General features: G+C 46.0%; 2 protein-coding genes across 2 annotated transcripts in view; one reads left to right on the forward strand and one right to left on the reverse strand.

Moving 5' to 3' along the window:
* Positions 1–14,285, forward strand: part of LOC138799087 (trypsin-like) — a 31,262-nt gene that overhangs the window by 7,846 nt on the left and 9,131 nt on the right. The window lies entirely within an intron of this gene.
* Positions 1,842–10,872, reverse strand: LOC138799083 (trypsin-like). Its single transcript, XM_069979851.1, has 5 exons — positions 10,833–10,872; positions 3,741–3,894; positions 2,484–2,737; positions 2,249–2,385; positions 1,842–1,991 (listed from the first exon to the last, which is right to left on the reverse strand). Exons 1-5 carry the CDS (start codon positions 10,870–10,872, stop codon positions 1,842–1,844), a joined length of 735 nt encoding a protein of 244 aa, XP_069835952.1.

Raw genomic sequence — 14,285 nt, forward strand, 5'->3', positions numbered from 1 at the left:
ACCCACACTTCCCACACTACCCAAGGAAGTGGAACCCTTGCTCCAGAAGCTCAGCCTCCTACTTCACAGCCTGGCCCCTCCAGGAAAAGGAGGGATTCAGAATTGGAGGAAAAGCTGGTGGATGAGGACGAGGTGACTGACCCGAGCTGGGTGGGTAATTCTAGTGACAGTGCTTCTAAGGGGGAGTCAAATTCAGCCACAGGACAGGTTGGAAGAGGGGTGGGCAGAGGCAGAAGCAGGGTCAGAGCAAGTAGATCAGCAACTGTTTCACAGAGTTCCCTGTGTTCTCACGGTCAGGCTTTTGCCCAGAATTTGGCGTAATGGTGCGATTAGGCATCCTCAGAGGCATCCATGCATGCTGACCCTGCTGTTTCTTGTCCATTTCCGTGGTGTTTCCATCATTTTCTGAGGTTGAAAGTTTTTCACACAACCTTCCCTGGGCGCGAGCTTGGGTCCCCTGCAAAAATACTCGAGTTTCCTATTGACTTCAATGGGGTTCGTTACTCGAAACGAGCACCCGAGTATCTACATATATTCGCCTCGAGTAATGAGCAGCCGGGCATTTTAGTACTTGCTCATCACTTGTTGCACACATTTGAGGAGTCCACCAAAAGGGTCAGCACACTCCCAGGGCCTAAAAATTTTATTTTTGTGGGGCACCCTCCCAGGGCCTATAAATGTAATTTTTGTGGAGCGCATTGTTGGAGCGTAAAAATAGACATAAAAATCTATTTTTGGATGGCCATAACTCGAACTTGTCTAAGTCAATTGATGGAAGGTTCTTCATCGTTTACATCAATTTTTGGAGAGCCCACCTCAAGGGCCTGTTACTCCATTTTTGGAGAGCTCACCTCAAGGGCCTGTAACTCCAGTTTTGGAAAGCTCACCTCTAGGACCTCTAAGCCCGTTTTTGGAGGGCTTACCTAACGGTACACAAACAAGGGTTTCCATGAGACCCACACCCCTTTATGTGTAATGAAAGGCACGTGGAAGTGCCAGATGACTTTCAAATTTTAAAGAGGACGTGTCTGGCCACATCACACACACAATGAAAGTTAGCTGTGGGTGCTGTTTGATGTCCGCCTTGCCTATGCTATCTGTAGTTGTTATAGGAGACACGATTTAAAGAGGTGTATAAAAATGTTTCTTTGGCTTACAATTTGGCTTTCTGTCCATGCTAATGTAGACGAAAGATGGTTTCCTGGTGTATTTTTCCACTTTACTTCCTCTTTTCCTTGGCGTACACCCCAGGCCCCAGCCTTCATATATCACCCCCCCCTCCCATGTGTTTAAATGGGGGACACTAATTGCCCAAAATAATTAATTGTTTTGGAGGTCTTTCTTTCACCAATCTTATACTTTTTTAAATAAATAAATGAATACAATCTATGCAGTTTGGCTTCTATTTAGTAAAGTAAGGTTACAGAGCAGGAAGCAACAATTTATTTGCCCTATGAAATGAAATGGGTCCCTTCAGCCTCAGGACTACAGCTATGGATTAGTTATGTACTTAAATAAGCCAATATCTGGTAAGGTTTGAGAGTTGGGGCCTTTATAGAAACCTTGACAGAGAGGTGCATGTATGGTCTCTACGATAGGAGATATAGAGATTGCTTGGATCCCCTCCCATCTAAGATTTGTGTCACATTCTACCTATGAGGCGTTAATCTTGTGGAATGAAGGGGGTATGCGATTATTATCCAGTATTGGAGAGATTAAAGTTACTTATGATCGTATGCAACACGGAACTTACAGTAAACAAGCTGTTTCATAGACTTGACAAGTTGAAATTGATATTTTATTGTTACATTCACTGAATAGAACAAGTCCAGTTCAGTAATTTAGTTGGCGGCAATGGTGCTGGAGATCCAGGAGTTGTAGTTGCAGACCTTGGTGTAGACACCGGGAAAGTTCTCAAGGGCACAGCGAAATCCCCAGGAGACAATACCCTGGAGCTGTCCATTGCAGACCACGGGGCCACCAGAGTCATACTGAGAAGAAATTGAAGGTATTAGATGGATGAATTAACTTTTTGAAAAACTTTAAGGATAACTTGGGGACTAGAAGATGAAACCATAGTGGATAGAAAGAATTGTGCATTTAATCATGGATTTAAGTCAGGAAGTTCTAGGTGCCCCCAACTAGCTACTTGGCTTTAGAAATAGAACTAGGACTGAATTGTGGCTGCAGGAAATTTTAACTTCAACTATGACCTCAACACTAAAACAATAAGGCAGAAAAAATGTACCTGGCAGGCATCCTTGCCTCCCTCCAGGTATCCAGCACAGAACATGTTGTTGGTGATCTCTCTGGGGTAGGCTTTGGTACACTGGGCGGTGGTCAGAATGGGGGCGATCAGACACTGGAGGAGATCGGGGTAGTGTTCTGCAGAGAGAGTTTAAGAATAATGACAAGAGTAATAATTCAATCCAAAATGAAAGAGATGCAAATATTGCATAGCTCCTTCGTAATTCATAATTCACCTCCACTGCTGAGGGTGTTGCCCCATCCGGAGATCTGACAACTGGTGCCGGCGGCAGCACAATTACTGGGCAGGCTGACAGGCTGAACGTAGGAGTTAAGGGTGGCGGCAGAGGCCAGCTTGATCAACATGATGTCATTGTCCAGGGTTCCAGAGTTGTATTTTCCATGTCTAAAGACCTTGGCGGCGTTGATGAACTGCTCGGTGCCCTCGCTGGTCTCAATGTCATGTTCTCCCAGCCTGACCTGAATGTTCCTGGATAAAACAAAAGAAGAGAAGAGAAAACTTTAACATTTATATGCCATATATGCCCTTAGGAGACAGGTAACTGAAGGCTATGACTGGAACATGTGTAGCCAAGGACTCCAAAAGCAAATGATGTGTTCTCAACAATAATACTAATGTACATTGACCAGAACACTCTTTGTTTCTTTCAAGTCAACTGGTTTTAGAAAGTTATATAGATTTGTAATTTAACTTCTATTTGAGAATCTCCATTCTTCCAATACTTAGCAGCTGTTGTATCTCCTGCAGGAAGTGGTGTATTCTTTCTAGTCTGAAATAGTGCTTTCTGCTGCCCCCTTTGTCCGTATTTGGAACTGTCCAGAGTAGGAGAGGTTTTCTATGGGGATTTGCTACTGCTCTGGACAGTTCCTGACATGGACGGAGGTGGCAGCAGAGATTACTATGTCAGACTGGAGGAAAAATCACTACTTCCTGCAGGTTATACAGCAGCTGATGAGTACTGGAAGACTGGTGATTTTTTTAAATGGAAATCATTTACAAATCAAAGTATCTTTCTGAAACCAGTTGATTTAAAAGAAAAACCAAAATGCTGGAGTACCAATTTAATTGTAATACTATTGGCCTAAAAACTAATACAGACAACTGCAAAATTGGTCTGGTAATTAATTAGATAGTCACAACTTATTAATTAATTATCTCAGTAGTAGTGACTAGAGATGAGCGAACTTGCGGAAAGTTTAGGTTCACACAAACCTTGATGATCGGCATTTGAATCCTGTTGCCTGGAGAGGACTGCCTGTAAAACATGGATACAGTCTTCAGGCAGCACCCACCTCATCCAAATGCCGATTCTTCCCATTGTGTATACCCGAAATTTCAGCAAGTTTGCTCATCCCTAGTAATTGCAGTACCTTATTATTGGCTCATAGCAGAAATTTGCATACAAAATGTATCTCCTACATATTTACCATGAATAAAAAAAAATCTAAAATGTGAGAATGAATAAACTTACGATCTGTAGCAATGAGCGGCGGAGATCACCCACAGATCGTGGATCAGGGATCCTCCGCAGAAGTGGTAGCCGGCATTCAGGGACACCTGGTAGGGGACGGAGTTCTTGGTGCAGGTGTAACCACCTATAATCTTATCATCATCCTCAAAAGCAGCTGAGAAGAATACACAAGAAAAGGTTACTATTTTAACCCAGTACTTTTAGTTTTTGATCAAGCTTTTGTTCCTTCTTCAGCTGATCACTGAAATTTGTTGGCCCTAAACAATCCTCATTGTGAATTTCTCCATCTACTGTACATCTAAACAGGGGATGTGCACCCAACAATGGTGAGGAAGTGAAGGCCAGAGGAACGATCCATCAGTCAATCGTGTGGTCCTGGTCACGTAATCACTGGGACATGTAAAAGGCTGAATTAACAGACAAAAGATCAACCAGGCACTAGAAACCTGTTTTTATGGTCCCTTTTGGGGACAGCTGTAAGGGTATGTGCACACTGAGGAATTCGGGTGTATCACCCACCGCACATCCCCGCGCCCATCTCCGACAGTGCCATAGACTCAATTATATGGCCGGGAGGAGACACAAAGAATGAATTTGTTTCTAAGTGTGCACATACCCTAAAGGAGAAGCTGGGTAACTCAGTATGTTTGGTATTTGTCCAGTTTCTTATTGTGGAAACATTTCCACCATTTCTGACAATAAGGCTAATAGAAGGATGTATGCTAAAGGTCTGCCATGGTTAGAGGAAAGATGTCCGGTATCTGATTATTGAGGTTTCACCTGCTAGGGCCATAAATCACGAGAACCAAGGCCCCTTGTGCTCCATATGAATGGAGCACCAGTGTTTGGGATACTAAGCAGTTCCATATTAAGTGAATGTGCAATGATATTCCAATAGCTTGGGGACAGGGACCTCCATTAAAGTGATTGGTGGAAGTCCCAAATGGACCCTCACTGATTGGATACTGTAGAAAGGCAGTAGGTGCTATTGTCGATGACAGGTATGTGTCACCAAGGTGGCTGGCCTCGGTGATATAAAAAACCCAATAGTTTGCACCTGTGACATTATGTTGCTGAGTGGTTTTTTTTGGGTAGTTCGGGTCTGGGTTTTTTTATGGAGCGACCAAAGAGCTTGGGTGGGAAGGTCGCTCCCATACTCCAGCCCAGGTCTTACCAGCCCTTTAAAAGGCAGCTGGTTCAGAGCAGAGGTGGGTGTGGTGTGTTACTGAAGCAAAGTGTGGTGTGTTACTTAACCATAGTATGAGCGCTATCAAAGCTGGAAGGCTAAGGAAGCCTGTGGGATTTGCTGCATCTAAACGGTGAGACCGTGGCCTTTTGTTTATTTTTGGCTTACCTGAGAGAAAGGACTGTTTATCTTTTCCTTGAAGTGTTTTTTCATTATGCTGAAGAAAAGCTATTTTTATTTGTAAGACTGCGTTCACACAATAAAGTGTCTTTTGTTTGACTGGAACCCGTGCCCAAAGGACTATCTTTGAGCTGAACCCCCACAATTGGTGCTTCGGATGCGGGCATAACCCACTCTTTTAAAAGGAGAAAGACTGCATGTCCTGGGTCAAGGCAGCGACAGGGTTAAAGGACCAGTCTGACAGCATGGAGGAGCTCCTTAAGCACCTGGTTAAGGCCAGTGCACAGCAGCAGCAAGCCCACTTGGAAACTGTGCAGGCTCAGCAAGAGACTAATAATCTCCTTATTAAACAGATGGCTGTCCTGGCTGAGTCGGTCAGAGCCAGGGAGACAGTAACCTCCCAATCACAAGGAGACATTGGCCGTGTAAGGAGAACGGTAAGGGAAGCCTTACAGAAAATGACGCCAGAGGATGACGTTGAGGCTTTTTTGACGGTGTTTGAGAGAGTAGCTGACCGTGAGAAACTACCTCCAGACCAGTGGGCTGAGGTTCTAGCCCCGTACCTTACCGGAGAGCCGCAGAAAGCCTATCACGACCTGACCCTGCAGGATGCTAAAGAATATACAAAACTCAAAGCGGAAATTTTGGCCCGACTGGGTGTGACCTTAGCAGTCCGGGCAGGAAGAGTGCACCGCTGGGTGTATGGCAAGGACAAGCCACCAAGATCACAGATGTTTGACCTACTCCATCTTGTGCAGAAGTGGCTCCAGCCAGAAACCTGCTCTCCAGCCCAAATGGTTGAACGGGTTGTCATGGACCAATTCATACATTCACTCCCTAAGTCTGTGCAGTGCTGGGTTGCACAAGGAGACCCCCAGAATGCAGATGACCTTGTGGGTCTGGTAGAGCGATACGTAGCTGTGGAAACCTCTCTAAATGACTCAGGGAGCCTGAGGTCACCTTACTGGGGTGCCCAGAGTAGAACAGAAACTCAAAAGAGGGGGTCCAAATCTCCTCTTGAAGGGCGTTCTCAGGCCAAGGAAGGGTCTGAACCCAAGTTAAGGGGCCCATCCCGAGATATTATTTGTTGGAGATGTCGAGGCCCTGGTCACATTGCCGCCCATTGTCCTGTAACTGCTGAGCCAATGGAGTGCTCCATAGGACGACGCTGCTCCATGTTTGCACACCCAGCGTGCAGTGCTGTTCCAAACCCTGGCCAGGGACCACAGATGTGCCAGGTGGTGGTGAATGGCACCGAAGTGACTGGACTCTTGGACTCAGGGAGTTTGGTTACCCTAGTAACAGCCAGACTCCCTCATGAAATACTCCCTGGGAAGTGGTTAGGGGTCATGTGCATTCATGGTGACACCAAGCGGTACCCTGTGGCCTAAGTAACAATAGGCACAGACTCTACCACTGTGTCCCACCCAGTGGGAGTGGTAAAAAAACTTCTAAACTTCTAAAAATTCTATTATTATTGGGCGGGACTTTCCCTTGTTCTGGGATTTATGGGTGAGGACAGTGCCACCAAGCCACCCAGTATGGCATGAAAGCCCTCATGATGTGAGTGCGGAAGCACCAAAAGAGTTCCCCTTAACAGTGTTGGCAGGGGACGAGGATGAGGTGTCATCCCCTGAATCCACTGTACCTGACCTGGAGATATCCCGTGAAAATTTTGGGACAGCCCAGCTGAGGGACCTGACCCTAAAAGGTGCACTAGAGAATGTGACAGTGCTAAATGGTGTCCCACAAGAGCCAGGTGCAGATGAGCGGTATCCCCATTTTGCTATGAACAATGATTTGTTGTATCGGGTGACCAAGGTACGGGATGAGGTCATAGAACAGCTACTGGTACCCGGGCCCTATAGACGCATGGTATTAGACCTCGCCCATGCCCATGTGTTGGGTGGTCACCTGGGGGCAGACAAGACACAGGAACGGGTCCTGCAGAGGTTTTACTGGCCTGGCTGTTTTAGGGAAATAAGGGATTTTTGTCAGTCTTGTCCCGTGTGCCAGGTAACCTCCCCTATGGCTCATTTCCGTAGTCCCCTGGTACCATTACCCATCATTGAAGTTCCGTTTGAACGGATTGCTATGGATCTGGTGGGGCCCCTGGTTAAGTCCGCTAGAGGTCACCAATATATTCTAGTGGTGGTTGACTATGCGACCCGGTACCCAGAAGAAGTGCCCTTAAGGAACACCTCCTCCAAGTCTATTGCCCGAGAGTTATTTTTCATATTCTCTAGAACTGGGTTACCCAAGGAGATCCTAACTGATCAAGGTACGCCTTTTATGTCAAAGGTAATGAGGGAACTGTGTAAAATGTTGAAGATAACCCAGTTACGTACCTCAGTCTACCACCCCCAAACCGACGGGTTGGTGGAAAGGTTTAATAAGACCTTAAAGGGGATGTTGAGAAAGGTGGTAGAGAGGGATGGTCGGGACTGGGACTGTCTGTTGCCCTACTTACTGTTCTCCATCAGGGAAGTTCCACAAGCGTCCACAGGTTTCTCGCCCTTTGAACTGTTATATGGTCGGCACCCCAGGGGTTTGCTGGACATAGCGAAGGAGACCTGGGAAAGTGAAACCACTCCATATAAAAGTGTCACAGAACATGTAGCTCAGATGCAGGAGAGGATATCTAATGTGATGCCTATTGTAAAAGAGCATCTCCTGCAGGCTCAAGAGGCACAGTCCAGAGTATATAATCGATCTGCCAGACTTAAGACAGTTCAGACCAGGGGATCGAGTGCTTGTGCTGGTACCCACAGTCGAGAGCAAATTCCTGGCAAAATGGCAGGGGCCATATGAGGTGGTTGAAAAAGTGGGTGAAGTAAATTACCGTATACATCAACCTGGTAAGAGAAAGCCTCTTCAGATATATCATGTAAACCTATTAAAACCCTGGAAAGATAGAAACCCTCCTGAGACCCCTTGTTTAGTGACTCAACCTGAGTCTAATGTCACTGCTGTCAAAATTGCAGAGACCCTGTCCCCTTCACAGAGGCAGCAGTGTAGAGAATTGCTGCAGCACAATAAGGACTTATTCTCTGAGTTGCCAAGGTCTTGCAAATTGTATTGAGCATGAGATCTTCACTGAGCCACAGGTTCGGGTAAATGTAAAGCCCTATAGAATCCCCGAAGCCCGTCGGGAGGTAGTGTCCAGTGAAGTTAAGAGGATGGTCAAGTTGGGGGTGATTGAGCAATCTAAAAGTGGGTGGTCCAGCCCAATAGTGTTAGTACCAAAACCGAATGGTGAATGGCGGTTTTGTAACGATTACCGTAAGTTAAATGAAGTATCTAAGTTTGATGCATACCCCATGCCTCGGGTAGATGAACTGACTGAAAGGCTAGGGCCGGCCCGGTATATCACAACACTAGACCTTACAAAAGGGTACTGGCAAATTCCATTGTCCAAGGAAGCGAGGGAAAAGACAGCTTTCTCCACACCAGAGGGGTCCTATGAGTACGTACGGATGCCTTTTGGGTTGCAGGGTGCACCTGCTACTTTCCAGAGAGCCATGGACCATATTTTACTCCCCCACAGAAAGTATGCAGCGGCCTATCTGGATGACATTGTCATCTTTAGCCAGGACTGGCAGAGTCACCTGAATAAAGTCCAAGCAGTCCTGAATGCAATACGGGAGGCTGGGTTTACTATAAACCCTAACAAATGTGCCATGGGGATGGAAGAAGCCAGATACCTGGGGTATATAGTGGGAAGGGGTCAGATAAAACCACAAATAAATAAGGTGGAGGCAATCCAGAGCTGGCCACGCCCACTCACAAAAAAACAGGTAAGGTCCTTCCTGGGAATTGTTGGCTATTATAGAAGGTTTGTCCCCAACTTCGCAGAGATTGCAGTCCCCCTGACGGATCTCACTAAGGGTACAAAGTCGGCCATGGTAAAATGGTCCCCAGAGGCTGAGCAGGCTTTTCAAGAGTTAAAGTTAGCCCTATGTAAGCAGCCAGTATTGGTAGCCCCTGATTTCTCTAGGGAATTCATAGTGCAGACAGACGCATCAGATGTGGGTCTAGGAGCTGTCATGTCCCAAGAGATAAATGGGGAGGAACACCCAGTGGTGTATCTGAGCAGGAAACTGTCCTCCTGTGAGAAAAACTACTCTATCATAGAGAAGGAGTGTCTGGCCATCAAGTGGGCTTTGGATTCATTAAGGTATTATCTTTTAGGAAGGAAGTTTAAGCTAGTTTCGGACCACGCTCCCCTAAAATGGATGCACGAGAAAAAAGGGAACAATGCCCGAGTGACACGATGGTTTCTGGCCCTACAGGACTTTATGTTTAGTGTGGAGCACAGGCCGGGCAAGCTGCATAGCAATGCAGATGCCCTCTCAAGGGTTCATTGTATGTTGGCAGAAGGTGCCCAGCCCCTCGGCTTTGGGCAGAGGGGGGGGGGGGGGGGTATGTAGAAAGGCAGTAGGTGCTATTGTCGATGACAGGTATGTGTCACCAAGGTGGCTGGCCTCGGTGATATAAAAAAAACCAATAGTTTGCACCTGTGACAATATGTTGCTGAGTGTTTTTTTTTTTGGTAGTTCGGGTCCGGGTTTTTTATGGAGCGACCAAAGAGCTTGGGTGGGAAGGTCGCTCCCATACTCCAGCCCAGGTCTTACCAGCCCTTTAAAAGGCAGCTGGTTCAGAGCAGAGGCGGGTGTGGTACTGAAGCAAAGTGTGGTGTGTTACTTAACCATAGTATGAGCGCTATCAAAGCTGGAAGGCTAAGGAAGCCTGTGGGATTTGCTGCATCTAAACGGTGAGACCGTGGCCTTTTGTTTATTTTTGGCTTACCTGAGAGAAAGGACTGTTTATCTTTTCCTTGAAGTGTTTTTTCATTATGCTGAAGAAAAGCTATTTTTATTTGTAAGACTGCGTTCACACAATAAAGTGTCTTTTGTTTGACTGGAACCCGTGCCCAAGGACTATCTTTGAGCTGAACCCCCACAATACTTATCTATCCTGTGGATTGTAGAATGAGTTATAATCTTGGAATAAATTAAATAAAGTATGGTGGCAAACATGGTTTTTGGCTGGTGTTGAACAAACCCGACAAATGTTCTGGTTCGCTTGGCACTTGACTCCCAGTGGTTGGAGAGGTTGGATGCAGCCCTAGAATGTCCCGGAAACCATGGATACAGACATGTGCCATAGGCTGTGTCAATATTTTCCCAGACTCCCTAGGCCTACATCCAACTTCCACAAACACTGGGAGTCAAATGCTGTCCGATCCCAAACATTCGGCAGGCTCGCTCATCACTACTTGTGACCAAGGCCAAACAAGCACTTTTGTTGATCTCTAGATAATCTCATCTCTGATTATAGCAGAATGTGAGGAAAATCCAAATAAGAGAAACCCTCGAATGACTAAAAACTAGAAATGAGCGAATCGGGTTCGGGTTCAAGTCCATCTGAACCCGAACGTTCGGCATTTGATTAGCGGGGGCTGCTGAACTTGGATAAAGATCTAAGGTTGTCTGGAAAACATGGATACAGCCAATGACTATATCCATGTTTTCCACATAGCCTTAGGGCTTTATCCAACTTCAGCAGCCACCGCTAATCAAATGCCGAAAGTTCGGGTTCGGATCGACTCGAGCATGCTCCAGGTTCGCTGATCTCTACTAAAAACATTACCTTCCACCAAGGCTGCAGAATCCCAGTCCATTCTGGATATTAGAGGAATAATAAAATATTAATAGTGTTCTCACCGGCAGCTCCGAGGAGCACACAGATCAGGAGAAGCTTCATGGTGGACCTTGATGAGGAGAGAGACTTTGGTCATGTACTCAGTTGTATTTATACTCGGAGACTTGCACCATCTCCATGTGACACCTGCCTCCTGATAGGTCAGTATAGTTATAAGGGTCACTATGAGAAGGCATGAACCATCTTATCATGTGACCTTTTTTGAGGTCTATTTCTGTAGAGCAAATACCATGAGGCAATGTATGGGAACTGTACCACCGGGCTCTATAGTGAACAGTCACCAAGTGCTTTCATATTATTTCAATGGAGATGTGGCGGTTGCTTGACCGGTCACTTACTAGCTAGTACTGTGTGGCTCCACTACTGTGGTGGATGGTCGGTCGAATATAGCTCGGCCGGTCGTGACGCCAGTGCTAACTCAGCACACAGGTGTGGTGGTATACCTGCTTGTTGTGTGTGGCTGGCTATGGATTTCCTCAATGGTCAGTGACCTGCCGGGTTGTGATGGGTCCCTTGGGCGCTTATCATGGTGGTCCGGAGTAGAGTTATGACCCACCTGGACTGTCGGTATCGTAACCCACAGAAAGGTGAGATGACCCAAGGATGGTGTAGCATGTGTGTAGGTGCTGGTGCAATAATTACTGAGTCCCAGTAGAATAAATAAACTTTCCTTTACTAGCAAGTCTCTGGTAATACAGGATAAATAGTTACTGTGGTGTGAGGTACAGATTTGCATTCACTGAATCTGTGCTGAGAGATACTGAGGTAGTGAGTAAAATAGAAGTGCTGACTTAGTTACCTGAGTTGAGCTAAGTGTCCAAACTTTTCCGGTGTCACCTGCACTGCAAGAGTACGGAGGCTCTTGGCTACTTTACTCTATCCGGATCAGTTCCGCTGCTTTAGGATATTGTCCTGCACTGGGTTGAGATGTTCATGGCGTGGGTTGGGGGTAATACTTGACTTGTCCTCTCTGTAGGTGTTTAGCACTGCATCATAGGTAGAAGTGTTGCTTTAGAAAAGAAAGTCTGTGTTCTCCATAAGTGTACACTACAGCTGGTCTGTCCCAGACAGGGAACCTGGCAGAGCCAGGCTCCTGGCTAAGCTCAGCAGGGATGCGTGATCTGTGTGTCTTGCTCCTCAGAGAAACAAAGAACAACTAACCCTACACTACCTCTCCCCATGTGACTACTTCCTACAAGGTGTATGTAACAACTCCTGTGAGTGGTGAAGAAGAGAATGCGAGAAGAAAGGAGGATAGAGATAAATACAAGAAATGAGTCTCTTTCATCACAGAATCATAAGATACAATACAGTAACCCTTACATGACTACAGCTGTGCAACATATATACATGAATATACATAGTGATATCTAGTGGCAAAACATATACAATACTTTATCACCAATTTTCTCTTGAAGTACCAGGATTTTGCGAGGGGTATTCAAAGTAGAAACACCAGTGGTGGGACACCACATAGAATCTACAAACGCTGTAGCTTTTCTCTCTATATACTTCATGGTGTATAATATACCGTAAGTGTATGCAAACAGGAGGGGGGTAGAGAATCATTTTTACTTCCATAGTGTACAAAGAAGAAAAAACAAACATAAAACCCAACATATTCATTGTGCAGTATGGAGATCTCAACACTCTTTTTGCTTACAGGTCACTTTCAGACACTGCGATATAGCCATGGTGGGGGCAGAGGTGACACATCAACAATGGAAAAAGAGATCTCATATTGTCCCTGGTGTCTATGGAGGCCCAAAAGCCTATCTTCAACATCAGCAAACACCAGAATTATAAATGCTATAAGGCCCTCTGCAGTCTGTGTCCACCCCCTGAGAAGATTCCTCACCCTATCAAGCAGAAAGATGCCCATTGAGGTTGAGTTGACTGTCTTGTCTAAAGGCCCAATAAGTGGGTGAATATGGTTGGAAACTGGTTTACTGCTATAGGTTGTGTAATGGACACATCTACTCGAAAACACTTGGGACACTGCTGCCTTGGCCTCACAGTCTGTCTGGCCCCCAGGAATATAGAAGGACAAAGCTAAATTACTACAGAAGTAAACTCTACGATCAGAAAAACGTAAGCGAAACCAGCGTTCTCCTAAAATTCTTCAAAATTCTTCTTAACCTCTTAAGGACAGAGTGGATTTTTGCCTATGTTGGGGGGGTGAATGATGTATAAGTTTGTCTGTGTTTTTCTCTGCTGGCCAGCAAATCATCTTTCTATCCACAGTTATTCCTACAGACAGAAAAATGCAGCATTTCTCATATATATATATATATATATATATATATATATATATATATATATATATATATAACCAACACACACATCCACCAGTATACAAACAGCACCACAGCTTACCAGGAGGAACCAGAGGGGAGGGGGTGCTGGGTTTATATGGAGTACTGACCTGATTCCTGCCAGGTGAGGCTGAGCTGGAGCTATGCAGCTATACTGGGTTTTGTATTCCTAGATATTTTGTATATTTCTATGCTATTTATTTTCACAATATGTATTATGATTTTATGTTGTGTAAGAAAAGGATACGTTTGTAACGCTTTTATGTTTAAATCTAAACTGACGTGTATATTGCTTTAAGAGTGTTGCATTTTGGGTAAATTTGTATATAAAGACACCTGGAAGCCTTAGGTTTGGAGAGTCTGGCTCAGAGTATGTAAGCTGGGAAGGGAAAATAACGAAGAAGCATTTTTTTTGCTATCACTGAGTGACATTACTTTCTTTTGGTGATCTCAACAAATCCCACACCTCAACAGCAGGGGCGTAGCTAATGTCTCCTGGGCCCTGGTGTGAGAGGCCAACTTGCCCCCCCCCTCCTTTCACGACCAAGTGATGCTATTGGTGTGTGTATATATATATAATATATATATACTGTATATATATATATACACACCAAGACAAATATGTCACGGCTGCGGCGGCGGGCAACCGCCGCGACCTCCTCCTGCCCCATGCAGCCGCCGGGGTCCTTGTGCAGGGACCCGGCGCTGCTGCTAGTTCGGCCCCTGGGGGCGCCTCACCTCTTCTCGGCTCCTGTCTCCGTCTGTGCCAGCCGGCACGCGCGTCCCCGCCTCCTGGGGCGCGCGCCGGCTGTCTCAGATTTAAAGGGCCAGTCCGCCCCTAATTGGTGTTGCACACAATCACTCCCTATAAATTCCAACCCTGCCCCACTACAGGTGTTGGAGCCTCTATATGCTTCCCACAGCGTTTGGCCCAGCTCCCTGTTGTTCCTGACCTTAGTCCTTGTCCCTTGTTCCTGTCTCCAGTCCTTGTCCCTAGTCCTTGCCCGCTGCCTTCCCATTGTTCCTGAGTCCTATCCGCCACCTGCTAGCACGTCTACTATCCTCTGCCTGCACTATCTCCTGCCTACTGCTCCTGCCACGCCTCGCCTGCCGTCATTAGCAACCAAGCCAGGGGTAGCG

Source organism: Dendropsophus ebraccatus, chromosome 8, assembly GCF_027789765.1.
Source record: "Dendropsophus ebraccatus isolate aDenEbr1 chromosome 8, aDenEbr1.pat, whole genome shotgun sequence".
Lineage (NCBI taxonomy): Eukaryota > Metazoa > Chordata > Amphibia > Anura > Hylidae > Dendropsophus > Dendropsophus ebraccatus.

What these genes read in the sequence shown, in the direction of transcription:
- LOC138799083 (XM_069979851.1), bottom strand. Translation starts at nt 10,872, where the DNA reads ATGAAGCTTCTCCTGATCTGTGTGCTCCTCGGAGCTGCCG. An exon ending in GCCGCTCATTGCTACAGATC is followed by an intron (nt 2,738 to 3,740) that starts GTAAGTTTATTC and finishes TGTTTTATCCAG; the next exon opens with GAACATTCAGGTCAGGCTGG. An exon ending in GAGGCAAGGATGCCTGCCAG is followed by an intron (nt 1,992 to 2,248) that starts GTACATTTTTTC and finishes ATTTCTTCTCAG; the next exon opens with TATGACTCTGGTGGCCCCGT.